This window comes from Colletotrichum lupini, chromosome 8, assembly GCF_023278565.1.
Source record: "Colletotrichum lupini chromosome 8, complete sequence".
Lineage (NCBI taxonomy): Eukaryota > Fungi > Ascomycota > Sordariomycetes > Glomerellales > Glomerellaceae > Colletotrichum > Colletotrichum lupini.
In genome coordinates this window covers 2,307,733-2,322,459 of record NC_064681.1, presented here as the reverse complement: position 1 = coordinate 2,322,459, position 14,727 = coordinate 2,307,733, and the positions used below count along the sequence as shown (strand labels likewise).

The following is a 14,727-nucleotide window of genomic DNA, read 5'->3' as shown; positions in this document are numbered from 1 at the left end:
AGCAATCCGGACGGACGGATTTCTCACACCCCCAAAAGTAACCTTCAATTTCCTTCTCCTGTCAAAGTCTGGAAGGAAACTGTCAGACTAACACGGAAGGCGAAAAAAGGGGCACTAATCTAGGACGGAAAGCCTCTTTGCACGACATCGACATCTATACGCCAGAAAGAAGATCAAGCTCAAGGGGCACGACGACACCTACGAAGGTGGTGCCAAAATATGGCGAAGATTCCAGTCCGAACCGACGAGATCACCTCGACGACGGGTACACAGGCTCCGGTGCGAAAGCCAAAGTTTGCGGATTATCTCAGGGTCTTCACCTATGCAACGAAATGGGACTTCTTCGTCTACGTGGTTGCGGCGTTCGCGTCCATCGCCGCGGGTGTGACGCTACCTCTGATGAACATCATCTTTGGCCAGCTCGTCGGCCAATTCACAGGCTACTTTGCTAACGGCTCGACCGTCACCACGGCGCAGTTTGAGAGCCTCCTGAACCGCCAGGCCCTTTACATCACGGCACTCTTCCTCGGTCGCTGGTTCCTTAACGCCATCAATAAGTTCTGCTTCCGAATGATTGGGATCCGGCTCTCGTCCGCTATCCGCCTGCACTACCTCCGCTCGCTGTTCGACCAGTCGATCCACGTCATTGACTCGATGCCGCCCGGCGCCGCCGCGACGGCCATCACTGGCACGTCTGCCACCTTGCAAATCGGCATCTCTGATCGTCTAGGGACATTCTTGCAATTCAACGGCACGATCTGGGCGGCCCTGGTCATTGCCTTTATTTGGAGCTGGGATCTCACCTTGGTGACTTCGTCGCTGATCTTGTACATTCTCTTGGTTCTGTCCTTCTGCTTACCGGTGATTGTGAAGGGGGAGACTGAAACGACGGAAGCTGATGCCCAGGGCACCGCGATCGCCAGCGAGGCTCTCGGCGGAGTGCGGTTGGTCATGGCTTGCGGTGCGCAGAAGCACATTATCTCTCGCTACGAGGCATGGGTGCATGAAGCCAGGAGACGGGCTCAGAAAACTGCTCCCGTTGTTGCAATTCAGTTTGGCCTCATCGTACGTTTTACTCTCCTGTTCAGCCAAGTTCCCAAAGTGTAAGTGAGAGCTAATATGACTTCAGTTCTTTGGCGTATTCGGCGCGTTCGGCCTGGCTTTCTGGTACGGCACTCAGAGATATATTGCCGGTGCCCTCAGCGATGCTGGCGTGGTTGTCGTGGTTCTCATGTCCGTCATGATGATTCTGACCTCATTGGAGAGGATTTCAACCCCGGTCATCGCTGTAAGCAAGGCAATGGTCGCGGCATGTGAGCTATTCACGGTGATCGACGCTCCTTTGCCTCCTTCCGGTACTCTGAAGCCAGAAATCGATGCAGAGGATATCGTCTTTGAGGACGTGACGTTCGAATACCCTAGCCGAGCTGGAGTCAAGGTTCTCAACTCACTGAGCTTCCGCATACAACCAGGTCAGAATGTCGCCCTCGTTGGCCCATCCGGATCGGGCAAGAGCACCATCGTCGGCTTGCTGGAGCGGTGGTATAGTCTGAGGGAGCAGCACGCCTTGCCCCGGGTCGTGGATGATGCATCGTCCGAGAAACCGGGAGCTGAGAGGGTCGAGAGCGTCACCGACGAGTCAAAGTCACTCATTCGACCCGAGTTGGCCGGCTCAATTACCGTCGGCGGCGTGAACCTGGAGGATCTCGACCTCAAGTGGTGGAGGTCCCAAGTCGGTCTGGTCCAGCAGGAGCCCTTCCTCTTCAATAACACCATCTTCAGCAACGTTGCGAATGGTCTCATTGGAACCCAGTGGGAGAAGGAGCCTGAGACGGTGAAACGGGAGCTTGTTCGTGACGCATGCCAGGAATCGTACGCTCATGAGTTTATCAGCCGACTACCTGATGTGAGTAAATTACAATTGCTTCTCCTTAGCAGCTGATCGCGTTGAAGGAGCTTTTGGCTGACTTTAAACTTTTTTACAGGGCTATGATACGCGAGTCGGCGACGGCGGAGCGAAGCTTTCAGGCGGTCAAAAACAACGACTTGCCATTGCTAGAAGTATCATCAAGAAGCCGCGCATCATCATTCTCGACGAAGCAACCAGTGCTATCGACGCCAAGAGTGAGAAGATAGTCCAGGCAGCACTCGACAGAGTGACACAGGGCCGAACTACCATTACCATCGCCCATCGGCTTTCAACCATCAAGAAAGCAGACAACATTGTGGTTCTCCAAAAAGGACAGGCGGTCGAGCAAGGAACCCATCAAAGCCTCCTGAGCGATCCATCCAGCGTCTACAGCTCCCTGGTAAGAGCTCAAGCACTGAACTTGTCAACGCCTGGAAAGTCGGTGTCCGAGGCATCTACGTCTGGGCTTGATTCGGAAACAGAGGAGAAGGTCAATGGCCATGAGCACTTCAGAAGTGCCGCCTTTAGCGACACTGCTGAGGGTGATTCGTCTCAAGAGCCTCGAGGCCTGGTCCGCAGCTTTGGTAAGCTTCTTTTTGAGAGGCGAGCAAAGTGGACGTCGTATGCAGCTGTCATCTTATCTTGCATGGCGACCGCGGCCGGCACACCGATACAAGCATGGCTGTTTTCCAAAGTCATTGCCGTCTTCCTACTAACTGGCGATGAGCTGAGGAGACAGGCGAGCTTTTGGGGTCTGATGTGGCTCGCCCTCGCTGGGGGCGTCGGCCTCGCGTACGTCGCTCAGGGCTGGGTCGGCCTGCGGCTGCAGTATTTCGTCAGCGCCGAGTACAAGAGGCAATATTTGACCGACATGCTTCACCAGAAGATTAGCTTTTTCGACCAGGACAAGAACTCCCACGGCGCTCTGAGCGCCAGGGTTTCGGGCGATGCGAAGTTGCTGGAGGAACTCCTCGGGCTGAACCTGGCCATGTTGCTCTCTGGTGTCTTCACCGTTCTCGGATGTGTCATCATCGCTCTCATCTTTGGCTGGAAGCTCGGCCTGGTTGCCATGTTCATCACGATGCCAATTATGTTGGGCGCAGGTCTCTGGAAGTACAGACACGAGGTTCAATTCGACAAGATGAACATGGCTGTTTTCGGAGAGAGCTCGCAGTTTGCCACTGAGGCCATTGGAGCAATTAGGACGGTCTCCTCTCTCGGCATGGAGTCCACAATCAATGCGCGGTACGAGAAGCTCCTAAACGGTCACATCCTCGAGGCTCGCCGCAAAGCACAGTGGACAGCTGCGCTGTATGGATTTGCCGACAGCGTGAGTCTCGGTTGCCAGGCGTTGGTGTTCTATTACGGCGGCAGGCTCCTCGCCACAGGCGAGTATTCCATGGAGGCGTTCTTCGTCTGCTTCATGGCCATCATTCAGGGCGCCGAAGCAGCGAGTCAAACGCTAGCCGTGGCGCCCAGCGCCGCGCAAGCAGCCGCGGCGGCGGACCGGATCCTCGACGTCCGGGAGTCGGCAGACGTCGGCCAGAGTGCGACGAGAGGGGTGGAAGACATTGTCGAGTCCGAAGGCGGCGTGCGGATCGAGCTGCAAGATGTCCACTTCAAGTACCCCACGCGCGACGTCGTCGTATTCGAGGGTCTGAACTTGACCATCGAAAAGGGCCAGTACGCGGCCTTTGTCGGACCCTCGGGATGCGGCAAGACCACAATCATCTCGCTTCTGGAACGCTTCTACGACCTGAACCGGAACCACGGCTCCATCCTCTGCAACGGCGTAGACATCAACGAGCTCGACGTCTACGACTACCGTCGGAACCTCTCCCTCGTGCCGCAAGAGCCCATCATGTTCCGCGGCACGGTCCGGGACAACATCCTCTTCGGCATCGACGACCCCAGCAGCATACCGGACGAGAGGATCCACGAGGTCTGCATCGACGCCTTCATCCACGACTTCATCATCTCGCTGCCCGAAGGGTACGACACCGACGTCGGCGCCAAGGGCGTCTCCATGTCGGGTGGCCAGAAGCAGCGCATCGCCATCGCGCGCGCCCTCATCCGCGAGCCGAAGCTTTTGTTGTTGGACGAGGCCACGTCGGCGCTCGACTCCGAGTCGGAGAAGATTGTGCAGGCGGCTTTCGAGAGGGCGCGCGACGGCCGCACCGTCGTCGCCGTGGCGCACCGGCTGTCGACGATTCAAAACGCAGACGTGATTTTCGTGTTCAGCGAGGGGCGGGTGGTGGAGAAGGGAAGCCACGGCGAGCTTATTCGGAAACAGGGCGTGTACTGGGAAATGGTAAGTTGTGCTTCTTTTGGTTCTGACTAACTTGAATGATCTTGCTTTGCTAACATAAGTTTGTATCAGTGTCAAAGTCAGGCACTCGACCAGTAGTTTTCAGTCCATGACAGGAGGAAGGGCGTAGGAACGTTGTAGCCGAAAGTGAACGAAGTGTATAAGTAGAAGTCTCAAACCATCCTCATCAAACAGACAGCGTTGTTGGAAATGTACTGCGTTTTTGTTCAGAATCATTGTCGGGGGTATCAAACTAGCATATTTAGAGACGTCACTTTGAATCGCATCTAGAAACATGCCTCTCTCTCTCTCTTTCAGTCTCTCCCATCTCTCAGCATGGCCTGCCAATCGGTAACCTCGTGTCCATGTCACCCTGAGCCACGGCGTTAAACAGGTCCAAGATGAGCAGTCCGCTATGTATAGTAAGGGGCTGCCGCTTCCACTGGGCCTCCCCGCCATCTCTGGGGATATCGGCTGCCTCTTCCACCAGTTGCCACTTTTCGGTCACCTCATCTCTCTCCATGTACCGCAGCACGACGCGGTCGCCGCTGTCCTCGAAGACGAACTCGCGGCGCCACAGCCGGCGCCACTGTTCGTCGGGCGTGCCGACGGCGTTCACCCGCTCGACGTGACGGTTCCGCAAAGCCAGGGCGTACAGGGCGCGGATGCTCCATATGCCGTCCTGGCCCGGGTACTCCTTCAAGATCCACATGGCCTCGTCGCGCACGAGGGGGTCGCGGCAGAAGAGGGAGATGATGAGGAGGCACCAGCTCAGACTGCACTGCAGAGAGAGGTGGTGGGCCGGGTTCGTCTCGAACTCCTTCTTGGCGGCCCTCGTGGCGATGTGCGCGAGGGAGATGTACTCGCGGTACAGCGGCGTCAGGGCGCGGGCGCTCGCGTCTTGGATAAAGGAGGGCACGTTGCTGAAGATGTAGACGCCCATGAACTCGATGCGCAGGAGGATGGCGCGGAGGTAGGTCGGGGATCCGATGTCGGCTTGCATGATTTGGTTGAAGAGGGGTTGGAAGCCCGCGTTGAGCTTGACCATGGACTTGTGGAAGTTTTCGCAGAAGCTGAGAATGCGAGGGTTCCCAAAGAGCTCGAGGTGGAGTTTGGTGATGGAGACGTCGTCGTCTGCGCTGCTGAGGCCAGACTTTTTGAATGTATCCTCCATGACGGCGCCCATGGCGGCCTGGTGACGTCGGATGGCGGGCCAGATCTGCTCGAACTGTTCGAGAGTACCGAAAGAGTCAGGATACGATTCTGGCGAATTGGCGGCTTCGCTCTGCGTCTGATTGAGGAGCATCATGAAGGTCTCCATTGTTTGATTTGTACTCTGCAGGCGCTTTGCGAGGTTTGGCAGGGGCGGACCATCGAGGATACGACCCCTGAAGACGGTGCGTGCCTGCTTTGCCAGGTGATTGAAAACATCTGCCACGGCGCTGATGACGGGCATCGGATTAGGGGCTAGGTCGGCTAGGCGATGTTGGGCATCTGTGTCCGTCACGATGGCGAGGAGAAGGGACAGAGCGTGGTTGACGTGGTCGAGGGCGGCTTTCCTGTTGCCCCTGAGAGTCTCGAAGAAGAGGAGGAGCACAGATAGAAAGACGGCGTCCTGGGCGGAGGCCCGTCTACACTGCATCTTGAGAGAGTCGCAGTAGTGGGCTACAGCCTGGAAGTAATGGATGTCTCCTTGGGCGGTTGGCTGGTCGGGTACGGTGATGGCATGGAGGGAGATATGGGCGGACTGGCGGTACCACACGCTCAAGGCGCCGATGGCCATGGCGGCGGAGCGGAGAGTGCCATTGTTGCGGGACAGCTGGGGCAGCATGACTTCCCACAGATCGCCAGTAGAGGCAGCTCTCATCCAGGGGCCTCGAACCAGGCCGACGAATTCCTTGAAGTAGGTCATGCTGTGGTCATCGCGGAAGTCGACCGTGTTGATGTGCAGTTTCGTCTGCGCCGTGGGCGATGCTACTGCTACTGCTGATACTCGAGGGATGATGGCCTGGGTAGAATCCCAACAGAGCTCTGCGGGCCCTGAGGACTTTTTGTTCTTCTTCTGATCCAGGAGATAACCTTCACAGTGGCCGCGGGTCTGCAGACAGTTGCCGCAATGTGGTTTGGACTCGTCACATTTGATGTGACGTTTCTTACAGGTAATGCACCCGGTGCGTACCTTGCGTGTGCTTGTACGTGATAGCTTCACCTTAGTGACACGGACAACTGGCTTTTGCTCGGGGGCCGCGTTGGAGTCCGAGATGATGGACCTAAGGATGTCAGCTCAATTCTTGTGATTGATGCCGGTGCTTTCGTTCCTCTTCTTACCCTTGAGGGCTGATGGGTAATATTGCCTTGTATTCTGCCATGGCGGTACGTCCCCGCGATAAGCGTTGGTTGGCATCTTTTGAGAACGTAAGTCGATCAAAGTGATTATCTGTCGGTATGATGACAGCGTGAAGATGCCTAGTTCCCCGTCCCACTTTTACCCGTCTGACGACGTTCGGTGAACCAGGTTGGGCTCTTGGAATCTAGGACTTTGACTAAGAAATGTGATAGACTGACAGGTGTTGCCAGATGTCTTCCGAAGTTGCCGGCTGTCAATGAAGAGATACCAAAGTCCATTCGGCTCTCACATCTATCAACTTTCTGTCGGTCTTCCCAGTTGGAGACGGGATGGCCATTAACTTCGGCTCGATGTGGGCAGTTGCTATTAGATGGGATGGTACGGAATATCAAGCACTGAGACCCTATGGTTCTGTTATGGCGAGAAAGTCCTGTGTCTTACAGGCAGTACCTTACTGATAGCCTTGCATGACCAGGAGGCAATGCTCCGGTAATAACTGCGCTAAAGTTGGTCGACTGGTATCTGTACACTGAGACTGCAATGCCAGAAGTTTCTCAACAAAGCCTTAGAAGTTGTGAGGTTTTCTTTTGCCGGAATGATCAATGAGAAGATATGTTGTTTGCAGAATTAAGGTCCAGGAATGCAGTCAGAACCAGCCCCGGCGCCTACTACCCAGGGCCCCTGCATAGTAGGCGGGGAAGCAGGCGCTTTGCTTGCATAGGTACCTGCAGATGTCACGCCGGCTCCCTGCTCTGTGGCTTTCTCAAGACTTCTTTCCGTCGTCAAGACTCGCACACTCGATACTTTCTCAACCGACTTCTCCTGCAGTTATAGACTTTGTTCCAAGATATAACTACTGCATAGGTGCGTAGGTGCCTCAGCGTGTTGTTCGCTTTATGGCAATAGTTGACAGCGACACTACAACACCTTGGAACGGGATGAGCAAATCGAGAGGCTGCTGATCATTCACACATCAAAGCCTCGCTCGTATTTTTGCAGAATAACCCCGCGGGAAAACGGCACCATAACAACTCGGTAAACAGTAGTGAGCGACAGTGTTATGGCCCGAATGGAATGTCCCGCATACATAGAGATGAGGTGTTTATGTTGGTCATCCGGGAGGGGGCATCGATGATGGTGGTTGCTGGAAAATACGGGGGAGGGGCGCCACAGCCTGGCCGGACGACAGCGACAGGGACATGGGGACAGAAAATAGTGGGTGTTGACTGCTAAATATGGCAAGCCAGCAGGGACCCGGCCGTCCCAGTTGGGAGCAATGGGAAGGCCCGGGACGCCGGTAAAATAGGATGGCAGCCGTGATTGGGTCGGTGTTTCGACCGGGCCTGCCCCGAATGCCTTGCCCTGTGCCCGGCGTGACCTCATCGCCACCGTCGTTCCAGGGGCAAGACCATACCTTATAGCACACTTTTGTATGGTGCTAGACTTGTTGTGTACATAGAGAATACGGGCCACACCAGTGACCTCACCTTGGCTCGTTCCTGCATGAGACTGTCACGACTGTGTGTTGTTGTTTCTCAGGAACCTATGGTGGCGCCCTCGATGTTGTTTTGATGGAGTGAGGGCATGAGGAAGAGACACACTAGTGCTGTCAAGTTGGTGTGTGGTGGCACCACTCAATTGGCTTCTTTACTTGCCTCTTTCAGACTTTTACACCCGTCCCGTCCTTCAAGGTTTTTCTTGTTGAGACTCGAGAGTGAAGAGCTTTCCCAAGAAAAGAAGATGGAGAGGCCCAAAGAACAGGGAACCCTGTAGGACACCACCCCAACTTCCCAAGCTTGTGATGTGATCTGAACAAGCATCCCTCCTACTGTCTGGCGAATCCCTCCTTGCCTGCTCTGCCCTTCCCCGTCACTTGCCTTTTCCCTTTTCTACCCTTTCATCGCCCGACTGACTTCATCACTTTTCTTCCTCCCTACCTACCTTCACTGTCACTCACGATACCTTATCTGACCCTCATCCTGCTCTGTACCTACGGGACTCTGGGACAACCTCACTCATCCGTCTCTCGTTTTTGCAATACCTTGGATCTACCTGCCTGACTCTTGTATATTTACCCGTAGTCAACACTCCTCCCAGAGTGCCCAGTCTCTCCTCCAACGGTAACTTTGGACCTTGCCATCAATTCCAGCCAACTCCCATCATCTCGCCTACCTTGCATCACATCGTCACTGTTGCAACATTGCAAACACTCCTTCGGCATCACAACTATGCGCGCCTCTCTGAGCCTGGCGGCTGTATACGCCGCGGCTACGGCCAGCGCCTTCCAGGGCTTCAACTACGGATCTACCTTCACCGACGGTAAAGCAAAGGCACAGTCAGACTTCGAATCCGAGTTCAAGACCGCAGCTAGCCTCGAGGGCACCAATGGCGCCTTCACCTCTGCTCGTCTCTACACCATGGTCCAGGGAGGAAGCACTAATGATCCCATCTCTGCCATTCCCGCCGCCATTTCCACAAAGACAACTCTTCTGCTCGGTCTGTGGGCCTCTGCCGGTGATGCTGCTTTCGCCAACGAGCTTGAGGCCCTGAAGAAGACTGTCTCTCAGTACGGCAGTCAGCTCAACGGCTTGGTTGCTGGTATCTCTGTCGGCAGCGAGGACCTCTACCGACACTCGCCTACCGGCATTGCCAACGGCGAATTCTCTGGCGCCGAGCCCAGCACTCTCGTCAAGTACTTTGAGCAAGTCCGAGAAGTCATCAAGAACTCGCCTCTGAGCAGTGCCCCTATCGGTCACGTCGACACATGGACCGCCTGGGTTAATGGCAGCAACAAGGCGGTCATCGATGCCTGTGACTGGATTGGAATGGACGCTTACCCCTACTTCGAGGACACCAAGCCCAACTCCATTTCGGACGGCAAGGACCGCTGGGCCGAAGCTTTGGCTGCCACCCAGGGAGCTGTTGGTGGAAAGCCCGTTTGGGTTACTGAGACTGGTTGGCCCGTCAGCGGCAAGACTGTCGGCGCTGCCGTTCCATCTCTCGAGAACGCAAAGAAGTTCTGGAATGACGTCGGCTGCCCCATGTTCGGTAAGACCAATGTCTGGTGGTACACATTCCAGGACTCTTCTCCAACAACACCCAACCCCAGCTTCGGTGTCATTGGCTCGACCTTGACTACCAAGCCTCTCTACGACCTCTCATGCGACAACATCAGCTCTAGCTCATCAGCCTCGGCCTCGGCCTCCTCCACAAACACCGCGTCTGCTAGTGCCTCTATCCAGGCCAGCAGCGCAGCTTCAGCATCCGCGACTGCAACGGCTACTGCTACAGGAGGTGGATCCGGCTCAGGCTCAAGCCAGCAGAGTTCTGCCGCTGGTACCGCTACGACTCTCTCGACTGTGGTGCCTACTACTGATGGTGGCTCGGGTGGAAGCGGCGGCGGAGGTGCTACTGCGACTGGCACTGCTGCTACCGCCACTGCTACTGGCGGTGCTTCACCGTCTGCCTCTCAGAGCTCTGGCTCCGGCGGTGGCTCCGGAGGTGGTTCTGGCACCGGCCGCCCCGGTACTAATGGAACCGTCAGCGTTCCCACGACAGGACCGACGGTTGTACCTGGCAGCAGTGCAACCACGACGACCTTCAGTGTTGCTGTTCTGGCTGGTGCGATTGTTCTCGCCATGTTGTAAGGATTTCGTGGAGAGCAGAAGAGGATCGGGTCTCAGCATGATCACTATTCACCCTATAATATTCTAATGGTTACTTGGGTTGACTTGGAATTTGGGGGGACGTACCCTTGGGAGGCAGAAACGGATTGGAACGTCGACCGCTTACGGTCGAGCAGCAACTCGTTCTTTTTGCTGCCTGGCTTTGGGTTTACGAGCACATAGTCGAACCCTGGATAATGAGTTGGATGGAAGCACCTCCGCACCATCAAGGCGATTAGAGTCGCCCTAGACGGAGTAGTCATTACGAACGAAATGCCAAAAGTTTCTTGTTAACATCTGAGTGTGAATTCCCTCATTAGTTGCTTATTGATTGCAACCAAGGGACCTTCCTCGTTAAATGGTACAAGCCCTTCGGTGCTACCGTGGTCTCGGGGGTGCCTTACTGTATCCAATCCAGATAAATTTGGCAGTTTTGCAATATGCTGCTATTCGCTCTTTCCGTACAAATATTCATATCATTCAGGTACTTACTTGCATGCCAATTTCAGGGGCTGGACCAAGGAAACAAGTTCTCTGGAAGAGCACGGTACGCTTCTTCCAAAAGTGGCATTATACAGTGGTGGTGATACAAATTGCTATGATACATTTTTCTTCTTCTTCCCTTGTCTTTTCCCCCCCTTTTACTCGTCAAGTAGTCCCACAGTCCAGTGGACAATCCGATCGACGCCCTGGCCATTGATGGCGCTGACGGGGATAGCGGCGACGTTGTCCGTCCAGGCGTTTTCGATCCCGCTCGGGTGCGGCGCGGTGCCCTGCTTGATCTCGTCCAGGTAGGCCTTGAGGTCTCGGAAATTTTGTTGGGTCTCGGGGAGGTCGGCCTTGGTGGCGACGACGTACCACGGCTTGGCCGCGATGTGTAGGCCCGATTCCTGCCGGGGCGCCGGCGGTGCGTCGGCGACCATCATGGCGCCGTGCGTTCCTTGCAGAGCGGCGGCCCCGCTCGTGGTGCCTGCGTTGAGGTCCCAGTCGACGCGGGAGTCGATCTCGCGCGCGCGCTCTTCTTCCTCGCGCATCTGCGCGTACAGACCGACTTCGTTCCAGAGGGCCTTGAGAGCCTTGACGGCGGGACCGGCGGAGAGGTCGACGACGAAGGCGAGCACGCCGGCACGCTCGACGTGGCGCAGGAACGCGATGCCGAGGCCACGGTCTAAGTGGGCGCCCTCGATGAGACCGGGAATATCGGCTACCGTAAAGCGGGTCCGCTGCTCGACCAGGACCTCCTCTTCCGCGCCGGGTGATCCGCTGCCGCCGTATGCGGGGTCCGCGGCGGGATACCGCTTGTAGCTCTTGATCACGGGGCGGCCCTTGTAGCTGTCCAAGACGACGGTGCCGATATTCGGCTGCAGCGTCGTGAAGGCCCAGTTACCTACGCGGGTGCGCGAGTTCGTGATGGCGCGCAGCAGGGTGCTCTTGCCGGCGTTGGGTAGCCCCACGAGCCCGACGTCGGCGAGGAGCTTGAGCTCGAGCTCAATCTCCATGGTCACGGCGCGCTCGCCCTTTGTGGCGAAGATGGGCCGCGGGAACTCGCGCGACGTGAAGTGCGGGTTGCCGAGTCCGCCGATGCCGCCGACGGCGAGTAGGATGGGTTGCGGAGACGGGCGCGACAAGTCGAGCTGGATCGGGCCGGGTGGTTGATGGTAAAGACGCTGGCGGGTAGGGGCTTTGGGAAGGGATATCGTCTTCAGATCCGACTTTGAGAGGCCAGGGTACAGAAGGAACTTGCTGCGATCGGGGTCCTCGGGCTCGTCGAATTCATCCTCGGCCTGCTTTTTCGCTTTCGCCTCCCTTTCCGCCGCCATCTCTTCATCCTCCTCTTCAATGCCTTCCTCCAACTCTCGCCTCGCTTGCTCCGCTAACTCAGCCTGACGGGCCAATTTGGCCTTCTTCTCGGCCTTCCTTTGCGCTTTCATAGCGCGCTGCATGATCGCATCCTCGGCAATGGGGTCTTCCCTGGCCAGCTCGCGGACGACAGTACCAACCGGCACGGTGATGATGACGTCCTCGCCTCGCTGACCACCCTTGGAGCTGCCCTGACCAGACTTTCCTTTCCCTGCTCGAATGAAACGCCGCCTAGCTAACTTGTGCAGGGACGTCTCGCCGTGTACAGCCTGGATGTAGATGTTGCCTCCATGGCCACCGTCGCCACCGTTGGGGGGTCCGTCGGGGAGGTATGCGTCGCGGAAGAAGGAGATGCAGCCGTGGCCACCGGGGCCCGCGTAAAGTGTCACTGAGGCTTTATCGGCGAAGATGGGTTGGGAATAGTCGTCGGGAGCTGGGTTGAGTCTGGTGGACTTTGATTCTTGAGCTACCTGGGTGGAGCTATGGCGGCGACTATTTGCAACCGCTCTCGCAGCAAGACGAGGCGTGGTGGTGCTCTTTGAAAAAAATAAAGAGGGGTACAGAAACGGGAGCAACACCGTATGCCCACCCGAACATCTTGGCGCCATGTTCGTCTCTCGTTCGGCACCGTGTGATGCCGATCGTCGTCGTCGTTGTAATCGCAGCCGTTAGGGTGGTCGCTGAGTGCCCGCGATGCGAACAGATGAGACGAGCTCGAAATTTTGGACGCTTCCATCCCATCTGAGGTAAGGTAAGGTACGTGCCTCAACTTAGCTGGGACGATAAGATAAGAAGACGAGATTACATAATGTGGCAGGGGCGGGAGCAACCGTTGTGAGACCAGGATCAACGACCGGACGGGATTGTCAAACTGGCCAGTGCCCAAATCATTGGGAAACAAACTGGGGCTGACATATGAAATCCGGCGGCGTGCACTGCCTCGTAAGCTCCCGTAGAGTTGGCTGGGGAAGATGGGAAGACTGAAAAGGGAAATGGGAGCTCGCTTGTCCTTTCAGCCTCTTCGACGTCACTCCTTCATCTCTCGACTTTGAGATGCGGCTCCAAGAGGGGCCAACTGTGAGGCAAATTATTTCGACCGACCCAGACAGAGAGGTACGACAATGCTACTGCAGCTTACCAATGATGGCTTGCCACAGCTTCTCTACGAGTCCATAATCTGACAGAAAGGGGATTGTTCGGTTATGTTCTGCGCGCCTGCAGCGGGCTCTAATCGAGACGCGAGGTGCATGAGGTAGGGCAATATGCGGTGAGCCAACCAGCCTAGTCCCATGACCCAGTACATTGTAGGGACATTGGCAAAACAGCACCCATCGTCGGAGCAAAGAGGATCTTGCTGAAGGTAGTCGCGTATGCAAAGGTATTCGAGTGAGGGATGTCGATATGGCGCTGGAAGTGCTCCGTACCTATGGTAGGTAAGGTAAGTAAGGCAAGTTAAGGTAAGGTAGAGTTGGGCCGGGTCCTGGAAAGGCGTTCGTTGGCGTTCTGGAAGCGCACGTTCGGACGTTGCATCAGATGGAAGCAGTTGGGTCCCAGCTGATCGATAGGTATACAATGGTTGCTCGCCCCCTCCTTCCTGTAGTGTGGACTGGTTCGTCTCTTGTGCATCAAACTTTCCCTCAATGAAGGTGGGTGGTGGTGTTGATGGCCTGGTACCTACGCAGTTTGTCCTAAGTTGGGTGATGAGGAGCATTGGAAGGTGCAGACCAGCCACCCCACCCCGCCGGTCGTCTCGGCCTGCAAACGCTGACCCGCCCGACTTCTCCTGCCCCTCTCCGCTTTCTTTCCTCTTCGGTGTCTCCCGTTGGACCATCGGCGGTGTCTTAGTTCCCCAGTGGTTGTACCCGTAGAGCATACGGAGAAGGAGGTAGGGAGTACAGGTACCTAAGGTAATGGAAGTGGTTCACCCAACCTCCTGTCCTGTAAAGTACCCCCGCTTCACTGCAAACCGCCCCGCGACTTCTTTTGGCTGCAGCTCTCCTGCTTGCGGCCTGTCCTTGCCCGTTCTTCTCCCTCCTCCCCTGGCCCTTGACCGCCTTGAAGCCCAAAGCTAAAGGCGGGAACGGCACCGGAAGGACAAACGAGGGGCGGCGACAACGCACACACATAATCTGCCCCTCCACTCATTGGCCTGAGGTGCTTCTCGTTGCTCTCTCTCTCTCTCTCTCTCTCTCCTCTCGCCTACCGACTGACTGCAATTTCTTAACAATTTTCTATCGTCTTCTACCATCCATCCCTTCTCTTCCGGCCCGTCACCTTTGGCAAACAGACGTCTAGACCTACCTTGCCTACGTATACCTCAAGAAACAAAAGCCCGCCTCTCACTGGGTCCCCGATCGAAGCTCATTGAGACTTGGTCGGGTAGACGACCTCTCTCGCTTGGCGTCCCCTTCATTGGGCCATCGTCAGACCCCCCAAGACTTGCATATCGAGAGCTGCTGGCATTCGAGCCACGACACTCACGCTGCAGTCAAAACCCCCCTTCCCATTCGATCCTCTCTTCATCTACCTGCGTTCTCGTGGATCAAGCTATCTCTCTCTCCCCACGTCTTCTCCGCATCCTCTGCTTCTGCTTCTGCTTCTGCTCCTCTCGTTGAATGAGAGCCCGCCGTTTGTCTAC

The 14,727-nt window shown here is 56.2% G+C and overlaps 4 protein-coding genes across 4 annotated transcripts; 2 read left to right on the top strand and 2 right to left on the bottom strand.

The window, feature by feature from the left end:
- Positions 1 to 219: 219 nt before the first annotated feature.
- CLUP02_15183 (ABC transporter) lies at positions 220 to 4,316 on the top strand (the record flags this gene model as incomplete). Its single annotated transcript, XM_049294107.1, has 4 exons — positions 220 to 1,065; positions 1,130 to 1,906; positions 1,986 to 4,220; positions 4,290 to 4,316. 4 exons carry the CDS (start codon positions 220 to 222, stop codon positions 4,314 to 4,316), a joined length of 3,885 nt encoding a protein of 1,294 aa, XP_049151253.1.
- Positions 4,317 to 4,548: 232 nt separating this feature from the next.
- CLUP02_15182 (uncharacterized protein) lies at positions 4,549 to 6,685 on the bottom strand (the record flags this gene model as incomplete). The annotated part of the gene is made up of 3 exons (XM_049294106.1): positions 4,549 to 6,315; positions 6,397 to 6,487; positions 6,546 to 6,685. Coding segments are annotated over 3 exons (1,998 nt in total), but the record flags the coding sequence as incomplete, so codon positions are not given.
- A 2,107-nt stretch (positions 6,686 to 8,792) lies between these two features.
- CLUP02_15181 (glucan 1,3-beta-glucosidase) lies at positions 8,793 to 10,211 on the top strand (the record flags this gene model as incomplete). Its single annotated transcript, XM_049294105.1, has 1 exon — positions 8,793 to 10,211. One exon carries the CDS (start codon positions 8,793 to 8,795, stop codon positions 10,209 to 10,211), a length of 1,419 nt encoding a protein of 472 aa, XP_049151251.1.
- Positions 10,212 to 10,870: 659 nt separating this feature from the next.
- CLUP02_15180 (obg family GTPase CgtA) lies at positions 10,871 to 13,962 on the bottom strand (the record flags this gene model as incomplete). The annotated part of the gene is made up of 6 exons (XM_049294104.1): positions 10,871 to 12,625; positions 12,679 to 13,069; positions 13,137 to 13,164; positions 13,228 to 13,316; positions 13,384 to 13,513; positions 13,605 to 13,962. The coding sequence occupies 6 exons, from the start codon at positions 13,960 to 13,962 to the stop codon at positions 10,871 to 10,873; spliced, it is 2,751 nt and encodes a 916-aa protein (XP_049151250.1).
- Positions 13,963 to 14,727: the final 765 nt, after the last annotated feature.